Here is an 18,784-nt window from a genome sequence, read left to right on the forward strand (position 1 = left end):
TATTAGATATTCTGCCTATTGGCTTTGACATGATATCATATATTCCGCTGCCTATTGGCTTTGACATGATATCATATATTACACTTTGTATTCAGCCTAACTGCCTATTGGCTTTGACATGATATTCAGCTCCGCTGCCTATTGGCTTTGACATGATATTCAGCTTAACTGCCTATTGGCTTTGACATGATATTAGACATTGCATTTTGTATTCAGCTCCGCTGCCTTTTGGCTTTGACATGATATTATACATTGCATTTTGTATTCAGCTCAGCTGCCTATGGGCTTTGACATGATATTATATATTGCATTTTGTATTCAGCTTAGATGCCTATTGGCTTTGACATGACACTAGACATTGCATTTGATATTTAGGTTAGCTGCCTATTGCCTTTAACATGACATTGCATTTGATATTTAGGTTAGCTGCCCATTGCCTTTAACGTGGAGTTCTGTATTTTTCCAAGCTGTGTTTTTGCACCAGAGAACCAAGATGTTTTGCTCTCACAGTAGACTAGACCTGATAAGAGAGAGTACATGGGCGTCGTTTCTCTTCCCTTGAGCTTGGGAACAGGAGTAGTCTTGGAGACCTGGCCAGTCTCCAAAAGGCTTGCTCAGTTTCCCAGGTCTGAGAGGAGGGGGCACACCTTTGTAACGAATGTAACAGGCTGCAGAGGGTCAGATTCGAATCTGCCGGACCTCGTGCTGGAGCTTGGCGCCAGTTGCCAGCATCCCGTGTGGGTAGATGACACTCTTTCTCGCGGCTGACAGGGGTCCCCAGCTTGCAGACCTTAGAAAGATGTAGCTGTAAATAGTTCCTACACGGTGAAGTATTTGTTTTGCTTTGCATTCAATATCTTATAAATATAACCTGCTGTGTATATTGCAAACTGATATATTTTGTTTGATTAACGCGGACTTGAAAGCTACTAATTCGTCATTCATTCATAAACATTGTGGTTGGGGAAGAATAAAATAACAATAAAAGTCTTCTTTGACCTCAGAAGTGCATTTCTGTTGTGTTATGTTAGTGCTTAGAAACTAAATAAGAGGAAAGCACTACAATTGGTACCTGGAGTCGTGGGGTCGGTCATTAAGAGGTGATTAAAAGGGGTTTGACGAGTTAGTAGATTTCTAAGTGCACACTTTAAAAGTGTAATTGTTTTTTGTTGTTTGGAGAATTACAGAAATTGTTTTCTGTTTGGAGAATCACAGTAGCACGGCAGACCATGTCTGAGAATACATGTGTTGATGAACTGCCTGATGGTGCTAAGAAAAACTGTGAATTGTTTTCTGTTTGGGGAATTACAGAAGAAAATGCATGTGTAGCTAAAAGGCCTGATAATGTTTTGAGAAATAATTCCCGTTGTATATATGTAGAAAACGTGTGTTTTGGAAGTAATGATGACAGAAAGGTCTGGATACCTTTATCTGCTTACAGAGAAATGCAGGAGAAATGTAGGAAGTTGGAACATGAAAATAGGAATTTACGTGAGCAAATTAGCCAGGATACAATAATTCAAAATAAGACTGAAAGTTATAAAAGGGCTGTTTTTGAAGAATCTTTCTTGTCCCATTCCAGTAATGAGGGGGTTAAGACAGCTCCGAGCTGCACTGAGTTTCCGTGTGAGCCAGGGTTTTTGGCAGCCAAAGTGCATTCCTTAATTGATAACACGGACGACGAGTTACCGTTGCAAAATGCACAAGTAAAACGAAGGATTTTAGAGCAAGACACCCCGAGTTTCATTAGCTTGTTTGATTTTTGGAAAAAGAATAGCCCTCATTTGAGAGAAATCCTAACACTTTTGTACATGGTCACTGTGAAAAATAATATGCAGCTGCGCGCTTGTGATTTGGCAAATGAAATAATGCAGACTTTAGGTTTCTGCGCAGTGCAAGAAGGAAATACTTATGTACATGTAATTCAAGAACAAGGGAAGAAAATACTGCCCCTAGCTAGAATCATACAATGGATCTGGTACTTGCAAGACAGGGCTAGAGTACCACAGATAAAAGAATTATCAATGAAATTGTGTGCACCATTTGAATTCGTGTCTACTGAAGATAAAAAGCATGTTTGTTTTACTAATGATTCATTGACTGAAATGTTGTTTTCTGGCACAGGAGAAGGAATGGAGTTGTATAATGTGTGTCAGATTTTAAAGCAAGAGCTACATGAGATGTGTCATTTTTATGCTGATTTTTGGTTCTTTGATAATGTTTTAGCCACATGGCTTGTACCTAACTGGTTCAATTACCTTGCTGATGTTAATGAGAAAAATGCAGAGAGAGAAGTGTTCACCCAGAATTCTGCCTTAGTGGGGATGGCTATGTGGGTGCCCCAGAAATGTGAAAAGGCCACTTACAGGTGGGCAGAGATGAGAGAGATGCACATTCCCCTAGATTTGATAAAAACTGTGCAGCACGCACAAAAGCAATCTGTCATGCAAGCAGTCACAGAGCAGTTGGGGAGAGGAAAGTTACCAGAACAGAAATGGCAAATTGATCAGGTTTTAGGGAGAGTGATTGCTGCAAATTACCAAGGAAAAATCGAAATTATGCTGATACCTAGAAAAGAATCTGATTCATTCATACAAATTGGAGACAGAATGGCCCAACTTGACAAAAATGCAGTGAATGGAGGTTTGGTAAAGAAGGAGTCTGCCCCAGCCCTTCTGACAGTGCAAGAAAAGGGGAGCTGTGGCGCAGCAGATAAAAACCTCAGTGCTGATGTGTGGGCTGAAGCCCCAAGTGATCCTCCAGAACCTGCAGAAAATATAACAAAGGGCCTCAAAAACGTCCTGCTGATTATAAAACAGGGAAAGAAAGAGGAAGGGTGCAGTTTAAATGAAAAATGTTATTTGCAAGAAAAGTCATACTTGTTTCTTTTGCAGATCCGACCACGTTTCGCCACTGTCCCTGAGTGCGCTGTGTGGTCCCCCTTCCGGTGTGTGCGTGTGGGGTCGGGGAAGGGACCGAATCCCCAACCTGAACCTGGCTGAGTAAAGTGCTAGCACCATGGATCCATTTTGCGCAAACTGCGCCTTCAGTTCAAGTTCAACTTGTTTGCTGTGTTTTTTTTTTTTTCCCTCTCGTATGGAACTCTGACTTTTGCTTATCTTCCAGCAAACCTTTCAGGTGGACCGTGCACCTTTACATGAGCAGAACTCATGCCACATCAAATTGCTAACACTGTTGAATTAGAGACTCATTCAGAGAAAAAAAAAATTGCCCAGTCTTTTCTATGTAGATGTATCTGATGTGAAAGGTTATGAGATCAATGTGTTAATTCACTTCTATTGCTTTACAGGGATTGCTTTGATCATTGAAATTTGATTTGCTGATAATGTTTTTTTTTTTGTGCTGATGTTTTTTGTTTTTGGTTTGACACAAGAGATATGTGAAACAAAAATTCATTGGTCAAAGGGCGGAATGTCCTGCTATTTGATGGAGTTTTGTTTTGACCAATGACTTTGTGTTTCACCACTGCGCATATTAGTTGCTCAATGTTCACCAGTAGCACATGGTATGTTTTGTTCAGTTGAGCCGCCTATTGGCTTTGACATGGCATTAGCCATTGCTTTCTGTATTCAGTTTAGCCGCCTATGGGCTTTGACATTGCATTAGTCATTACATTCTGTATTGTGCCTATTGGCTTTGACATGGCATTAGCCATTGCTTTCTGTATTCAGTTTAGCCGCCTATGGGCTTTGACATTGCATTAGCCATTACATTCTGTATTCTGCCTATTGGCTTTGACATGCTGTATCCAGTCTAGCCGCCTATTGGCTTTGACATTGCATGCCTATTGACTTTGACATGATGTATTCAATTTAGCTGCCTATTGACTTTGACATGCTATTAGATATTCTGCCTATTGGCTTTGACATGATATCATATATTCCGCTGCCTATTGGCTTTGACATGATATCATATATTACACTTTGTATTCAGCCTAACTGCCTATTGGCTTTGACATGATATTCAGCTCCGCTGCCTATTGGCTTTGACATGATATTCAGCTTAACTGCCTATTGGCTTTGACATGATATTAGACATTGCATTTTGTATTCAGCTCCGCTGCCTTTTGGCTTTGACATGATATTATACATTGCATTTTGTATTCAGCTCAGCTGCCTATGGGCTTTGACATGATATTATATATTGCATTTTGTATTCAGCTTAGATGCCTATTGGCTTTGACATGACACTAGACATTGCATTTGATATTTAGGTTAGCTGCCTATTGCCTTTAACATGACATTGCATTTGATATTTAGGTTAGCTGCCCATTGCCTTTAACGTGGAGTTCTGTATTTTTCCAAGCTGTGTTTTTGCACCAGAGAACCAAGATGTTTTGCTCTCACAGTAGACTAGACCTGATAAGAGAGAGTACATGGGCGTCGTTTCTCTTCCCTTGAGCTTGGGAACAGGAGTAGTCTTGGAGACCTGGCCAGTCTCCAAAAGGCTTGCTCAGTTTCCCAGGTCTGAGAGGAGGGGGCACACCTTTGTAACGAATGTAACAGGCTGCAGAGGGTCAGATTCGAATCTGCCGGACCTCGTGCTGGAGCTTGGCGCCAGTTGCCAGCATCCCGTGTGGGTAGATGACACTCTTTCTCGCGGCTGACAGGGGTCCCCAGCTTGCAGACCTTAGAAAGATGTAGCTGTAAATAGTTCCTACACGGTGAAGTATTTGTTTTGCTTTGCATTCAATATCTTATAAATATAACCTGCTGTGTATATTGCAAACTGATATATTTTGTTTGATTAACGCGGACTTGAAAGCTACTAATTCGTCATTCATTCATAAACATTGTGGTTGGGGAAGAATAAAATAACAATAAAAGTCTTCTTTGACCTCACAAGTGCATTTCTGTTGTGTTATGTTAGTGCTTAGAAATTAAATAAGAGGAAAGCACTACAAGGTGGAAGGGTTGTGTCTGGCTGGCATCTAATTTACATTCCCATCCCCCCTCAAGGTCCTTCTGTTTAAGGTCAGTCCTCCAAGATCCAGGATTATTTTAAGTGGCAAATCAGGACCTCTGTGATCCAAACTGTCATCTCAAGGAGTGTGCCTTTTTTCTTGGAGATTTTCCAATTTTTAGATTTCAGGACTGTGAAATATTACCTGCCTCAGGGACTATTACAGGTGTTAAACGGTGTGGACATAGCCGTAAGCTAGACCAGTGGGATTATGACTGGAGTTTGCCTATCAACCTTCATTCTTTTCGGGCACATTGTTTCTTGGATTCCTTAATTACCAAGATCAGGCATCTCTTATCGAGTTAGAGTTTCTGGTCCATTGCTTCTAGAGGTGCTATGAAAATAATAGTTCCTTGACTGATGATCTCAAACATGCCCTAGTGGTCTTCTATTCTCAGTGTATTAACTTTATACTTATTGTGGGATGCTATGTTACTTGAAGTTCGTTTTGTTGGCCTTTTCTGTTTTTTCAGTGCATTGCTGATGATGGGGGAGACAAAGGTCTGCTTTGGTCAACATCGCAGACAGTGTTATTTTGCTACTTGTAGTTTTTTCCCCTTGTATTCTACTTCTCTCTAAATATCCCTCTGCACATTTAATGTCCACCTTAATTCCAATGACCTCAATAGTGTGTGTCAGTTCCTTTGGTTTCTATAAATACAAATCTTCTAAGGCTTCTGTCCCTTGCCTGAACTACAATTAATCAATTAAAGTGGTTAAATGTGCTTTTCTTGTGGAAGACAAAGCAACTTGCAATTTCACAATTGTACACTGCTAATAGCTGCTCCTTCTCCCCAGGAAAATAAACTCAGTAAGATTTGCCTATTTTGACACCGAAACCTAACAAAGGAAACCATGTGTTTTTAAGAGTTACTTTAACTATTTTTAGAGCTTTTGAACATGGTTGTGTTTGGGTACTTGATCATAAAGTCTCAACATCCTTCAGAGCTTTATTATTCCAAGTGGGTATATGCTACAGATATTGCTCATACTGTATCCTGAAACAATACAAGCACAGCCAGTTGCAAGTGGTGTAAATTTCTGCACAAGATAAATTTTCAGTGAACAGATCAAATTTTAAGGCTCGTATTGTAATAGTCGTACATTTGTTTCTGACTCTACTAGTGTTTTGACTGACACAAGATCAAGTCAATTCAAGTACTCTATTGTAACCATCATGCTTTTCTCCGTTTTTTTTTTAATTAAAACCAGTTAGAGCTAGCTACAGAAACCCTTAGCTGCCAGGAAGATATCACATCATCTATTCTTTTAATTAATAAAAAAAAAGAAAACAGTAATTACTAGACAAACATGGCCTTGGGGTCAGCAACCTTCAGCAAGCAGTCTTCATGGGTTTTTCATGGTTTGCCATTGCTATGATGGGCTGTCCATCATGCCCATGGCATATTAAGAATCAATAGTTACATTGTTCCATTTGTTTGAATGATGGGGAAACAGGTAGTCCTTTTGTTGTTAAACTGCAAATGCGATAAGAGCCAGCTTGTACTGCTGATGTGTCTAATTTGCTAAATTGATGGCATGTTAATTACCAATTTACGGCTCTCTGTTTATGAAGTGCATGCTGTTTGGGCATGCTTGCCCATCAGATTCACAGTGGTATTCACCAATCCTTGTGTATTCATTTGTTTTACTCTGCTGTTATGATACACTGTTGATTATGCAACTTTTTTGTACATTAGATAACTGCATGTGCAGCAATAGGCGTTCTTAAAGAAGCAACAAAATAAATGGCCATTTGCCAAAAACATATTAGGCAATATTTTGCTGCATATAGTCTTTAAGTTCCCCACGGACAACGTAAGCTTCAGCTTTTGACTCCATTTCATAACCCTCTTCTTTAGGGGTAGAACCTAAATTTGATAACATAAAATATTCCAAAGAAAAAACAAGCTCAAACCAGAATCAAATTTATCTGAATGCGTGTCTGACTCTTAATATTTCTGACACGGTAATAATGGTAGAGAAACACAATTACTTATTTTGGTGCAGCACAGAAACAGCTCCGAATTGCCCGCTGTACCACGGACCTCTCAAACGTAAGTGCTGTCTCCAGTTGAGACAAAAACTCAAGACAAAAGAGGGTGGTGGGGTGTGATGCAAATAAATCTACAGCTAGCAATCTTAGGAGACAGAAGGAATGTGCAGTGTTTTGCAATTCCCAATCCTTCAAAATAAATGCATACATTTGCTATTGCAGACCGTTCAGGAAAAGTGCCCTACCTCCCAGCTTCAGTACTACGGTAAACCATGATGCTGCATTGTGGGATTTTCTTTCCACGACAGCAGATGAAAACAAACACACCCCTATTATGGTTCAAATTTCTTTACTGAGTCTCAACAGACAAAATAAACAAGGGTCGAGTTGTGCCCTCCAGAAGATAGAGAAACAACAGAGAGAAAACAGGCATCAGCCAATACCCCTCCAAACCCAAACCCCTCCCCTGACCACCCCCCAGGTGCCTCTATGGCAATTGAACTATGAAGAGTGTATGCAGTGCTATTATGGTATCCTACGGTCTCTCGTATCTCTGGGGACTGTCGTCCTCTGTGAGATGTAAGAGTCTTAAGTATTTAGGGCTGGTCAGCTCTCGGAATTCCCTAGCTAGTAGGGTCAAAAAGGGGTGCTACAGCTCTCTACGAGAGTGGCCCTGTGCCTTAAGGGTAAGAGTGAGCCTTTCCATCCCCAGGTTCTGCCACAGCCGGTGTAGCCAACTTAACTGTGTTAGGACTTGTAGGGAACCCCAATGTGTCAAGATATTCTGCAGTGCCAGCACCTAGGGCTAATGTGGCGTCTCTTTAGTGATTTGAGTGGAAATGTCAAGGGGTTCGGAAGGCCCAGAATGATGTAGGCTAGAGATCTCGGAAGTTGAGTGGTCATGTGGCAATCTATTTAATCCAAAATACCCTCCCAGTATGGGGCCAGCTTTGGACATTCCCATAGGAGGCGGGTCAACGTGCATGGGTCACCACATCCTTCCCAGCACAGAGGTGAATGCGAGCTGTCGCTCTTATGGAGCTGGGCCAGAGTATGGTACCAAAACATGGCTATTTTCACTGCAGTCTCTGTACCTGCAGTGCTGTGTGCCGGGCCCTATAGCAAATTGCATCCCAATCCGTGGGTGTGAAATGTCTCTCCAGTTCTGTCTCCCATCCCACCTGGCTCGGGGTCCTAAGTTGCAGGGCTGCAGTCTGTAGCAGGTCGTACAGGTCCCACATTATGTGCTTGTCTGTTGTCTTAGTTAGTAACCATCTCTCAAACTTCAGAAGGGGTCGAGAACTCCCTCACGCGTCGTTGGGTTCATCACCCAGTAACGAATCTGGAGATATCGCATTCTCTTGGTCTCAGGTAATAAATGTGTCTTCTTTAAACTTTCAAAGGGCATTATGCCCTCTACGTCGAACAAGTGTCTGATGAATCGACATGTTGAGGTGGACCAGGACCGGAAGGAACCCCGACTCAGGCCTGGCATGAATTCCGGGTTCCCCACTATGGGAGTCAGAGAGGAGGGAAAGTTGTAAGCCCCCTTAGGCAGGCCACCTGGTCCGATGCCTTCATTGTAGCTCTAGTCATGGGGAAGGAGTACAGACCCCGAGGTCTATGGCAACACGGAAGAAAGGGGATCTTCCAGAGGGTGGTCCCCACAATTGCTCGATCCATAAACAGCCATCGCCTTTCCGACTCTGGCCGGGACCACTCTATCAGGTATCGAAGTTGGGCCGCCCTGTAGTATTGCTAAAGATCTGAGATGCCCAGTCCACCCCTCACTGGGGGTTGAAAAGAAAGGTGTCTGGCCATTCTGGGTTTCCCACCAGCCCATATGAAGTGGCTCATGTCGTGCTGTAGCGCTTGGAGGGAGCCGGGCGGGGACTCTGCTGGGAGCACCTGAAAGGCCCTGGGCAAGACCGACATTTTTATGGCAGCTATTCTGCCCAGCCATGAGATGGGATGGGATCTCCATCGGGCAAGATCTTGTTTGACAATCCGGAGGAGCAGCTGATAGTTCAAATGTGAGGACTCCGCAACTGTCCTATCTGAATGCTTAAATATAGAATGGAGTGCGGTTGCCAGTGAAACGGGTACTGCTGAGCCAATAACTCCACCGTTTCCTTTGGGAGCGTGAGAGCCTGTGATTTTGAGAGGTTTATCTTAAAACCTGCCACTTTCCCAAAGGTCTCCACCTCCTTCAGAAATGCCAGGAGTGCCCTCAGCGGATTGTCCAGTACCACTACCACACTGACTGCATAAAGTGCTATGACGTGTTCTTCCCCTACAAAGATGCCCCCCCCCCCCCAGATCTCTGGATTGTCCTTCAGGTGCTGCGTGAAGAGCTCCATGTAGAGAGTGAACATCAGGGGGGAAAGTGGACACCCCTGTCGGGTCCCTCAGCCCACCAGGAATGAGGCAGATGTTATCCTGTTGACTAACTGAGGCCTTCGGATGGCTACACACACTAGTAATCCAGGCTCGGAACCAGGGCCCCAGCCCAAAGTGCTCCAGGGTTGCCTGTAGATGTGGCCAGTGTACCCGGTCGAATGCCTTTTCCGCATCAATGCTAAGCCTCATTTGTTCTCTCCTGGAGCACTGAGCTTTGTCTATTATGTCCATGATCGTCCCCCGTACTGCCTATGTAGAATGAAGCCTGCCTGGTCCGGATCCACCAGGCTGGGCATCAGTGGGTTCAGGCGGGAGGCCAGGATGCCCATGAGCAATTTAATGTCTACATTGAGAAGGGAAATGGGTCTGCAAGACCTGCAATGAGTGGGGTCACAGGTTTTGGAATGACCACGATGGATGCGTCTTACATGGATGTCGGTATCGTGTGTAGGTATTGTGTCTGGTCCCGAGATGGTGTTAAAAAGGCGGGTCAATATCAGGGAGAGTCCACCGCAGACGGTTTTATAGAACTGACCCGGGAAGCCATCTGTACCTGGGGATTTCAAAGCATCCAGCCTAGCTATTGCTGATAGGACCTCCTCTATTCAAATGGGAGCCTCAAGTGGGGATGCGTCAAGTGGGGATGCGTCATCCGCCGAGAACTGTCATGCAGGCGCCATTGAGATACTGCTGGGTGGTGTCTATATTGGACCATTGGGGAGTGTACAGGTCCTGTAGAAGTCCTGGAATGCCGCTGTCATCTGCGTGTCACTGGCCGCCTCTGCCCAATCCCATGTGCGTCTCCACCAATGTAGATTGCCTCTGGGCACAGAGACTGTTGGCCAAGAGGCATCCGCATTTGTTCTCCACCCCCACGTAAGATGAATGATGCAGCCAAAGTGCTGCAAAGTCCCCCAACCAATATCTAGACTTGCTAGCTGAGCCCTGGCTGCACTGAGCAGTCTCTACACCCTCAGGCCCCAGTTCTTTTGTGTATCCTCTGGAGTTCCGTCACCTCCAGCTATAACTGGGCCCTCTCCTCTCATCGGGTCTTTTTGTCTGCTGCTGAAATCGCAATGAAATCGCCCCTTTTGACTGCCTTCCGCGTTTCTCATAATCAGCTTGTCTGCGGTGTCATTAATATCCAAGAAGCTGGAGGCGGCCTTCTGTATCTGGGCCACTACCCCAGGCCTCGACAAGAGAGGGGTCCTGAGCCACCAAGGTCAAGGACCTTCGGTTGGGTAGGAACGTTCAATGTAAGAGAGTCGGCTGCATTATCAGACAGGGTACATGGCTCTGTGTCTAACGCCTTCAGAGCCTGTTGGACGTATCTAGTATCCGGGAAGAAGTTGATGCGGGCTTAGGTTTTATGTGCATGAGAGTAGAAGGTGTAGTCCCTGGTTATGGGGTGCCTACTCATCCACAGGCCTATTAAGCCTAGCTCCTCCAGTTTCTGTAGTCCCCTGGGAGACATAGCTCCTGCCTCCTCCCCTGCCCCTCCCATACCTAGAGGCCTACCTCTGACAATATTAACTTTGCCCCCTACGAGTACCTGTCTGTCCTGCGTAGTCATGACCTCGGTCAGCGCGCAACGTATTAACCCCTCCTGCTTCTCACTGGGCACGTAAATACATGCCACGACAACCTGGAAGTCCCCTAGGTGTATCCTGAAGGCTAATAGACGACACAGTATTTCTGTGATTTTGTCTGCCGCCTTCCCACGGAGGGATCGCAAAACTAAGTGCCACTCTCACCACCTTGTTCTCTTGTGAGGAAAAGTGCTGTAATGGGAAGGCCCGCAATTGCAACCTATGATGATCTGCAGGATGTAGATTGGTCTCCTGTAAGAGACACAAGTCTGCCCTGGTGCTTTCCAGGTTGGAAAGGATGGCCCAGCACTTAGTTGGGTTGTTCAGACCCTTAACGTTGAGTGTTACAACTTTAAAGATGTTTGGGGTTGTGCAGGTGTGGAGTCACGGACCAGTAGGCCTCCACCCATACCCCCTCTCCTGATGTAGCTAATGCGTTTGGGGACCACTCTCCGACTATTGAGCTTTGCATGCCTACGTGTGAGCTTCGTGGCACCTTCCTCAGGAGGAAACAACTCCAACAACAACACATTCTTAACAACCCTGGCAGGGGTGAGCCAGTTCCTCCGGCATAGTCCAGAAAGATGGTCCGTAGTCCGGGAGTAGGATGCCCCGGATACCATTCCTCTAGCTCCCCAGATGTGGATGTTATTCTGCCTCGAGCTGTTCTCCAGGTCCTCCGTGTGTGCTTGGAGCATGATTTGTTGCTCTTGTAGGCGGATAACTTCTTGCTGGAGTTGTTCTATCTCCTCGTCGCGGTTGTGCTCATGCTCCTCCAGGGTGGCCACTCACTCTCTCTCTCCAACTGCCTCTAGCTTGTGCCTCACCTCCTTCAGGTCCCATGACAGGTCGCGCTTTACCACATGTAAGTCTTCTTTCAAAGATAGGAATAGCCCTTCGAGGAAGGACCATGTGATTGCACCTTCTCCATCATAGACGCCCTCTCGCCATGCTGGTGTGGGGGTGTCTCCCTCAGAGTTACCCTTCATGGTCTTAACCAGCATGTCTTCACTTATCTGTCTTTTATGGGGTGTGCAGAGGTCATCGCAACCCTCTTCCTCGGTCGGGTGTCCTCGGACCCCCTCACTCTAACCGTCTCCTAACTGCGCTCACGCAGGACCCTCGGTGGAGACTCACCGCTGGTCTGGTGTTGTGTTTCCCTCTCCCTCGCTGCCGTTCTCGGGCTCTGGTGAGACCCAGGCCAGTAACCCAGCCGCTCCCGGGCACCGGTAGATCTCCTGTGTAGGGTGTTCTATGGGACAGACAAGGCCCCGGGACCCAGAGACTGACCCTCCCGTCTCTGGCAGCTCTCCTCTGTAGTCAGCTTTGTGGATACCTCTCCCACCCTGTGTGGGGCCTCCCTCGTCTCTTCGCCACCTGGCCTTCACCCCCCAACCAAACTCCTCCCACACCCCGGGGGTCCGCCGCCAAGGCGTAGGCCACCTCTAAGTCACTAGAGGGTTGCTTCAGTCAGGCCTGTTCTCTGTGGTCTCTGCGAGTCCTCGACTGTTCAGAGCCTGTGAGGCTTCGTGGTCAGTAGGTCGGGGTGGCCCCAGCAACCCGGCGCCCCTCCTCACCTGTAGACCCACCACCCTGTCTTGAGTCCCTGTGGTGTCCTCTACACCGGCTTGTCCAGCTTTAAGGTTGGGGGGGCGCCGGTTAGCACGCCCCCGTCCACAAGCCGCTGCACCTGTGTGCCTCAGTGTGCTCCAATACCCGGGAGGGCCCACAGTATACCCTCGGGCTGTCGCCAAGCTCCTCTGCTCTCCTTGACTTGCACACTCCAGGCGGGCTCCCTCTCTCGCTCGCTCCGTGGGGGCCTAGACACCAGCTCCCAGGGCCCAGGGCCCCTAGGCCATCCCTGACCGCGGCTACCAGCTTACTTCCGAGCTCCAGTGGGCGCCGCCATCTTAGGAGCGGCGCGATCGCAGGCCAATGGGCTCTCCTCCATCCGGCATAGGGTGACCACTCGTCCGTAAATTTCACGGACTGTCCGTAATTTCGCCCTGCCGTCCGTTGTCCGTGATGAAAGCCTTAACGGACGGCATTTGTCCGTTATTTTAGCCTTTCACTAAAAGGACACCGAAGGCAGGGCGAAATTACGGGTAGATTAGTTCCCCAGCTGGATTGAAAGGCTGGGATTCTACTGTGCTCGGAGGGAGGGGCAGACAGATAAGAAAAGGCCTTCTTGCCAGGGTTTCTCCCCTAAAGAAATGCAAATGTGCAAACTGGTAAATCTGCAAATGTAAAAGGGCTTGAAAACCTGCAGTTGACTTTAAACAAAGGAGTCACTTAAAGCTTTCTAATGGCAAAGATTTTTTCTTTTAGAGAGGTACCTTAAGGGTGTTCCAAGGTGAGCTGTGGAGTGTGTGGTTTTAATGGAGTGTTCTAAAAAAAAGTTAGTACAGGTATAAAGTGTATACTATTCAAATCTGTATTTGAGAAGCACTTTTTAATATTTAACCGAAATGTATTTGCGCATTTTGTAGCAGCCTATATTATGATGTAATTGTATTTATATAGCGCTTACTATCCCGGATGAAGCATCAAATGCATGTTTAAAATACAGGCTTACACATTCACAGTTCTTCCAGGGGCCTCGGTACCTCATAGTACTAACAAACACTGGCAAAGCCAATAGGTCTCGTCTGCGCAAGAGTTATTGGCTTTGTCAGTGTGTTTTAGCCATATTATACATCAGAGTGGCTGCTGTTCATGGCTAAAAGTTAATGGCATAGTGGTGTGGAGTGGAGTAGAGCGGCATAGGAGCAGTGGCGTAGAGCCAAGTGTTGCAGAGTACAGTGCAGTTTTTTAGAGTGCATTGACGTAGAGTGCAGTGGTTTAGAGTGCAGTGGCATGGAGTGGCGTGGGACAGAGTAGAGTGGCATAGAGTGCAGTGGAGTAGAGTGGCATACAATGGAGTGGCAGAGAAAGCAGTAGTGTAGAGTGGTGCAGTGGCAGAGAGTGCAGAGTAGACTCATGTGGCAGAGAGTGCAGTGGCGTTGTGTAGAGTGGTGCAGTGCAGAGTAGAGTATAGTGCTGTAGAGTACAGTAGCGTAGAGTGGAGTGAAGCAGAGAAGAGTAGCACAGAGTGCAGTGGCATGGAGTGCATTAGTACAGAGTAGATTGGTGTACAGTACAGTGGCGGAGAGTGCAATGTTGCAGCGTAGAATCAGTGCAGTGATGTAGAGTGGAGCAGGGTGGCACAGAGAGCAGTGGCGTAGAGTACAGTCGTGCAGAGTAGAGGGCAGTGGCGTACAGTGCAGTTGTTTAGAGTGTATTGGCACAGAGTGCAGTGGCATAGAGTGGCATGGGGTAGTGTAGCATAGAGTGCAATGGAGTGGAGAGGCATACAATTGAGTGGCAGAGAGTGCAGTAATGCAGAGTGGTGCAGTTTCAGACTGCACAGTAGACTTGTGAGATAAATGTAGAGTCCCAGGCATACACTCTAGTCTACAGACAAGTTGTGGCTTCCTCACATCCTGACATTAGGTGTGAGACTGTTGGCCACACCATCTGCCCTGCTTTTTTATATTTTCTTTTAGAATGAAAGTCCATGGGTGGTTGGGGTAAGCTAGATGTTTTTGTTCAATGTGTTTAAACTTACATAGGGTTAATTACCTTAATGTTTCCCAAACTGTTTGCCAGGGGTTTTAAAACATTCAGAAACATTATAAAATATTAGCTGTTACTTTCTCCTCAAGAAAGATTGGGTAGATTTGGGTAGGGGTGATGGCCTTGCCGCAGTACTGAAGGGCATTAATTTACTACTGAACAAGGACGGAATGTGACACCTGAATGTAGCATACCAGGAGGCAATCACAAAAAGACCACAGTGAATAAATAGTGCTATGTTAAAAAGTAAATAAATTCACTGACAACATAGTGAGGCATGGCATCCCTTGCGTGTGACTGTAAAACTGACATTTGTTCTTGAATTTGTGTCCTGAATTTTGACCCTTTGTCCTGAATTTTGACCCTTTGTCCTGAATTTTTTACAGTCCTGTCCAGAATTTGCATCAATGCCAGGTGGTCACTCTAATCCGGCAACGGGCACCCGCGGCCGTCCTGCACGCCTCTCTCTGGCTCCTGCTCCTCTCCTTCACATCGGGGCTGGGGGACACTCTCCAACTGTCCCCAGGGGAGCCAATAATCAGCAGAGATCGCGGGAGAAGGCGGAGAGAGACACAAGTCTGTCTCACCTGTCCGCCATCTTGGGGCATGTCCAACACACCCCTATTATGATGAAACACACCAAAGCCGCAGGTATTACTGGCGTTGTCAATACTTGTTTTTAGTTTGGTTCTTGTGTACTCTTCCCTCTCAGCTATAAATTCTCCATGCCCAAACTCCTTATCTGCTTGTCTTCCCAGCTGTACTCTTGGTAGGTTCTCCTCCAAATGAGGTCGTATATATTATTGGGCATTTAAAAAAAAAAAAAAAAGAAAACATCTCCCAGACTTCAATTACAGTGGGTTGTGCAGAAATGGACACATACATTTATATAATTTTGTTCAAGACTTGAAGATTGTTTTCAATGTTGATCTAATTATTTTTGTCTCTAGCTTTTTCAAGTCAGACTTAACAAAATGGTTGAAGGTTAAATGGATATTTTAAATAACATAAAATTAACACTTAAAAAACAAATTAAAGTTACCTAAAAAAAAAAAAAACAGTTTCATTCTTACCTTCCCTGTAACAGATTCACCATCATAAAACAAAAAATGTTTTTCTACTTTGCCTTCTTCGGTTTTAATTTCTGCCATTTTCCTCGTTTCTGCATCATTGAGAGCTACTTCGATCTCACAAATGGGACCAAAGAAGCCTCCGAGAAAACTCTAAAGAAAAACAGAAAACAGGCTTACCAACCCGTGCTATAAAATCACCAACGAGGAAACAGAAATATGATTGGTGCAGGTACAGTAAATAGCTCACACTCCTACCCCTCCTCTGGGCTAGGATTTGTTTGCTTATATTGTAAAGACAAATTAGCTTTGTCCAGTCCTCAAACATGCAAGGGCTATGTACAATTCTTCCTTACGAAAACTTTCATAGAATTACGGATTGCTAGAGGCAAGGTGTCAAAACATATACTTTTTTAAACAAGATACTACTAAGCCACTTTGTTAAAAAAAAGCCCTGTAGAGAAGAGGGGCAAGTGTAGTTGAAGTATGACGAGGTGTTTTTACTTGGGTTGTTCTGCTAAAGCCTGTCAGAATTCCATTTTTAAAACCACTGGAATAATAGCATGCAGAATTGGAACATCTGGATTATATAGTCAATCAGATTTCTTTCTTTCATGGAAGTAACTACTGGTATGTGAATATTGGGGCTTCTTGTCCTTGCACTGATGTTGCAATCTCTCTTTGGCCAGTATTAAGATCGATCTTTTTCATCTGGCTTCTCTCTGATGTTTAGGGCTTCAGATAGTAGTTGATAATTGATTACCCCCAGCCCCCTGGCCAATGTTTTTGCCAGATGTCCACTGCTAAAGGCTGGGGTTGTTGAATTTCAAGGCTGTTTAGTCTTGAATCTATTTCCAACTTTTTTCCCCACCGAGCTGCACTTCCTGTCCCTATCTTTATCCCACTCATAGGTTTTTTTTCATCCATACTTTCTTTCTTTGTCACGGTTTCCTATCACTGTCTTTCGCCCCCTTCCTGAATTTCCTGCCTCTCTCTTTTGCTCTAGGTCATAACTAGATAGTGACTTCCACCTACAACTAACTGCAGAAATTGAGCACCTTTGGGTAGCAAATCTGCATGAAAAGGTGTATTGCTGAGTGGAAGAAAGGAACTGGGAGTGCTTCCACTGCCAGTTTTTCCCATCAAACACAATGGTGGCGATAGGTGCAATGCTTACAACCATTCAGGTAGCATTCCAACCAATTGTTCTTTTGCCCACATGTCATCTCAGTTTGTACCCAGCCAAATGCAAATCAGTCTCGACCTTTCTCCAATAGGAACAGTCCAGCCTGAACTGCCAGGCCCTCTCTTAACAGTAACGCTAGCAACCAAACACCAGCTTTCTCCAGATTACGGGCTCGCCAGTCTGGTGTAGCTTGGTTCCAGTGGCATGGTGAGCACATGATACGTCTGGCTAGGCCCTGGCCACCTAAGGCTTTACATCAAAAACATAAAAAGGTGACTGGAGGTGGAATGGTGTGCAAAATAATGATGGATTGGGATGCAGCACCGAGTAATTAGCAGTGGCTAAGGTTAATTGAAGCATTCCATCCAATACTTTTTTATATTCTTCCCTGCTGTTTTTTGTTTCATCCTGCAGCATTTACATTTCTCAGGTGGTATATATATATATATATATATATATATATATATATATATATATATACACACACACACACACACACACACACACACACACACATACACTTTTTTTTTTTTTTTTTAACATAATAAAACTTTTGCAACAGAAATGCATTCAAGCACTACAATATTTTTGCTAGCTCTGATCAGATTATACATGTGAATGAAAATCATCATGGATATGGTATCATATAAACATTCTACCACCTGTTTAAAAAACCAACAGCAAAGCCCCTTCGAGGCATCCCTATCGTTTCAAAGTACAATCAATTTAAAGCGTTTGTGGGAACTTCAAAGCAATGGTATCAAGGTCATGGTGGTCCCTCCATTGATCCCACAATTTCACAAATATCATCAGCAACCCTCACTTTCATATATTAGTTTTTCTGTTTTCATGTACAGGTCAATGACCTTGCACACCTACATTTTAAAGGTCTAAGCGGATTACCCAATACTTGTGCAATATCTCAGATTGCAATAATTAGTCATAGGGAACAGGGCAGAGTCATTAGAAGCCCTCTACTGAAATACAGCACAATGTTCTGGGGTTACCTAAAACAGAAAACACACGGAAGCCCTCAGCCCTTAAATAAAAAAATAAAACAGTATTTTCTTATTACTGTCTCATTGTGACATACCTAGTCAACTGCAGTAAGCAGAACAATGTCAAAGCTGCCTACAGTTTATTGGAAAATGCTAAAACACCATAGTGATGGATGGAACGCCTGAATTAATCTCAGCCACTGGCAATCGCATTAGGCTGCATCCTAATCCATCATCTTTTCACCCACCATGCCACCCCAGTTTGGACCCAGCAATATGCAAATGAGTCTTGATCCTGCTCTTCCTGGGAAGAGTCCAGCCCGAACTACCAGGCCAAGTCCTTCCTGAACCGGAACACAAGCAACCAAGCACCAGTTTTATTCTAGTTAGGGCTCTTCACCCAGGTATAGCTTAGTTCCAATGGCTCAGTGAACCCAAGACCCTCGTCTGGGCACACCTGGCACACTTAGGGCAGCAAATGCAAAAACAACAAGGTGATCGATGGAATGCTTGAATTAATTTCAGCCACTGGCAATTGATCCAGCCACATCCCAATCCATCATTTTGGGTCACTGTGCCACTGTCCCTTTACCACCAAAGACAATATTTAATGTTCAATTATTTCTGGAGTTAAATTAGTACACTATACAGTAGTCAATAAATACAATCTGACTCAATAGATGTATAAAAAAATAACATTGAAATGTTTCAAGGTAGCAGAATACATTTATGTTTATATCATTACTTAAAAGTAGTGCAGAGGAAGAGTGTCAGTATCTCAAAGGCAGTAGTAACACTGATAAGCAAAAGAAAGGACACATTTGATTTCTCACAGGTTTTCAGCGAGATAATGCAGGTTTTCAGTTAGGCCAGGAAAGCACCTTCTTAGATTTGTGTGTTCAGCTGCAGTGTATTTACTGTCTTAAAAATTGCACAAGGATGGAAAA

General features: G+C 44.7%; 1 protein-coding gene across 1 annotated transcript in view; it reads right to left on the reverse strand.

Annotated features, from left to right (window-relative positions):
• VPS26A (VPS26 retromer complex component A) overlaps positions 1-18,784 on the reverse strand; it is a 361,055-nt gene that overhangs the window by 319,407 nt on the left and 22,864 nt on the right. The window contains exon 2 of the mRNA XM_069240511.1: positions 15,657-15,806. Within this exon, the coding sequence (XP_069096612.1) occupies positions 15,657-15,806 (150 nt within the window). The remainder of the gene's footprint in view (positions 1-15,656; positions 15,807-18,784) is intronic.

The sequence above is a fragment of the Pleurodeles waltl genome, chromosome 6, assembly GCF_031143425.1.
Source record: "Pleurodeles waltl isolate 20211129_DDA chromosome 6, aPleWal1.hap1.20221129, whole genome shotgun sequence".
In the NCBI taxonomy this organism is placed as follows: Eukaryota; Metazoa; Chordata; class Amphibia; order Caudata; family Salamandridae; genus Pleurodeles; species Pleurodeles waltl.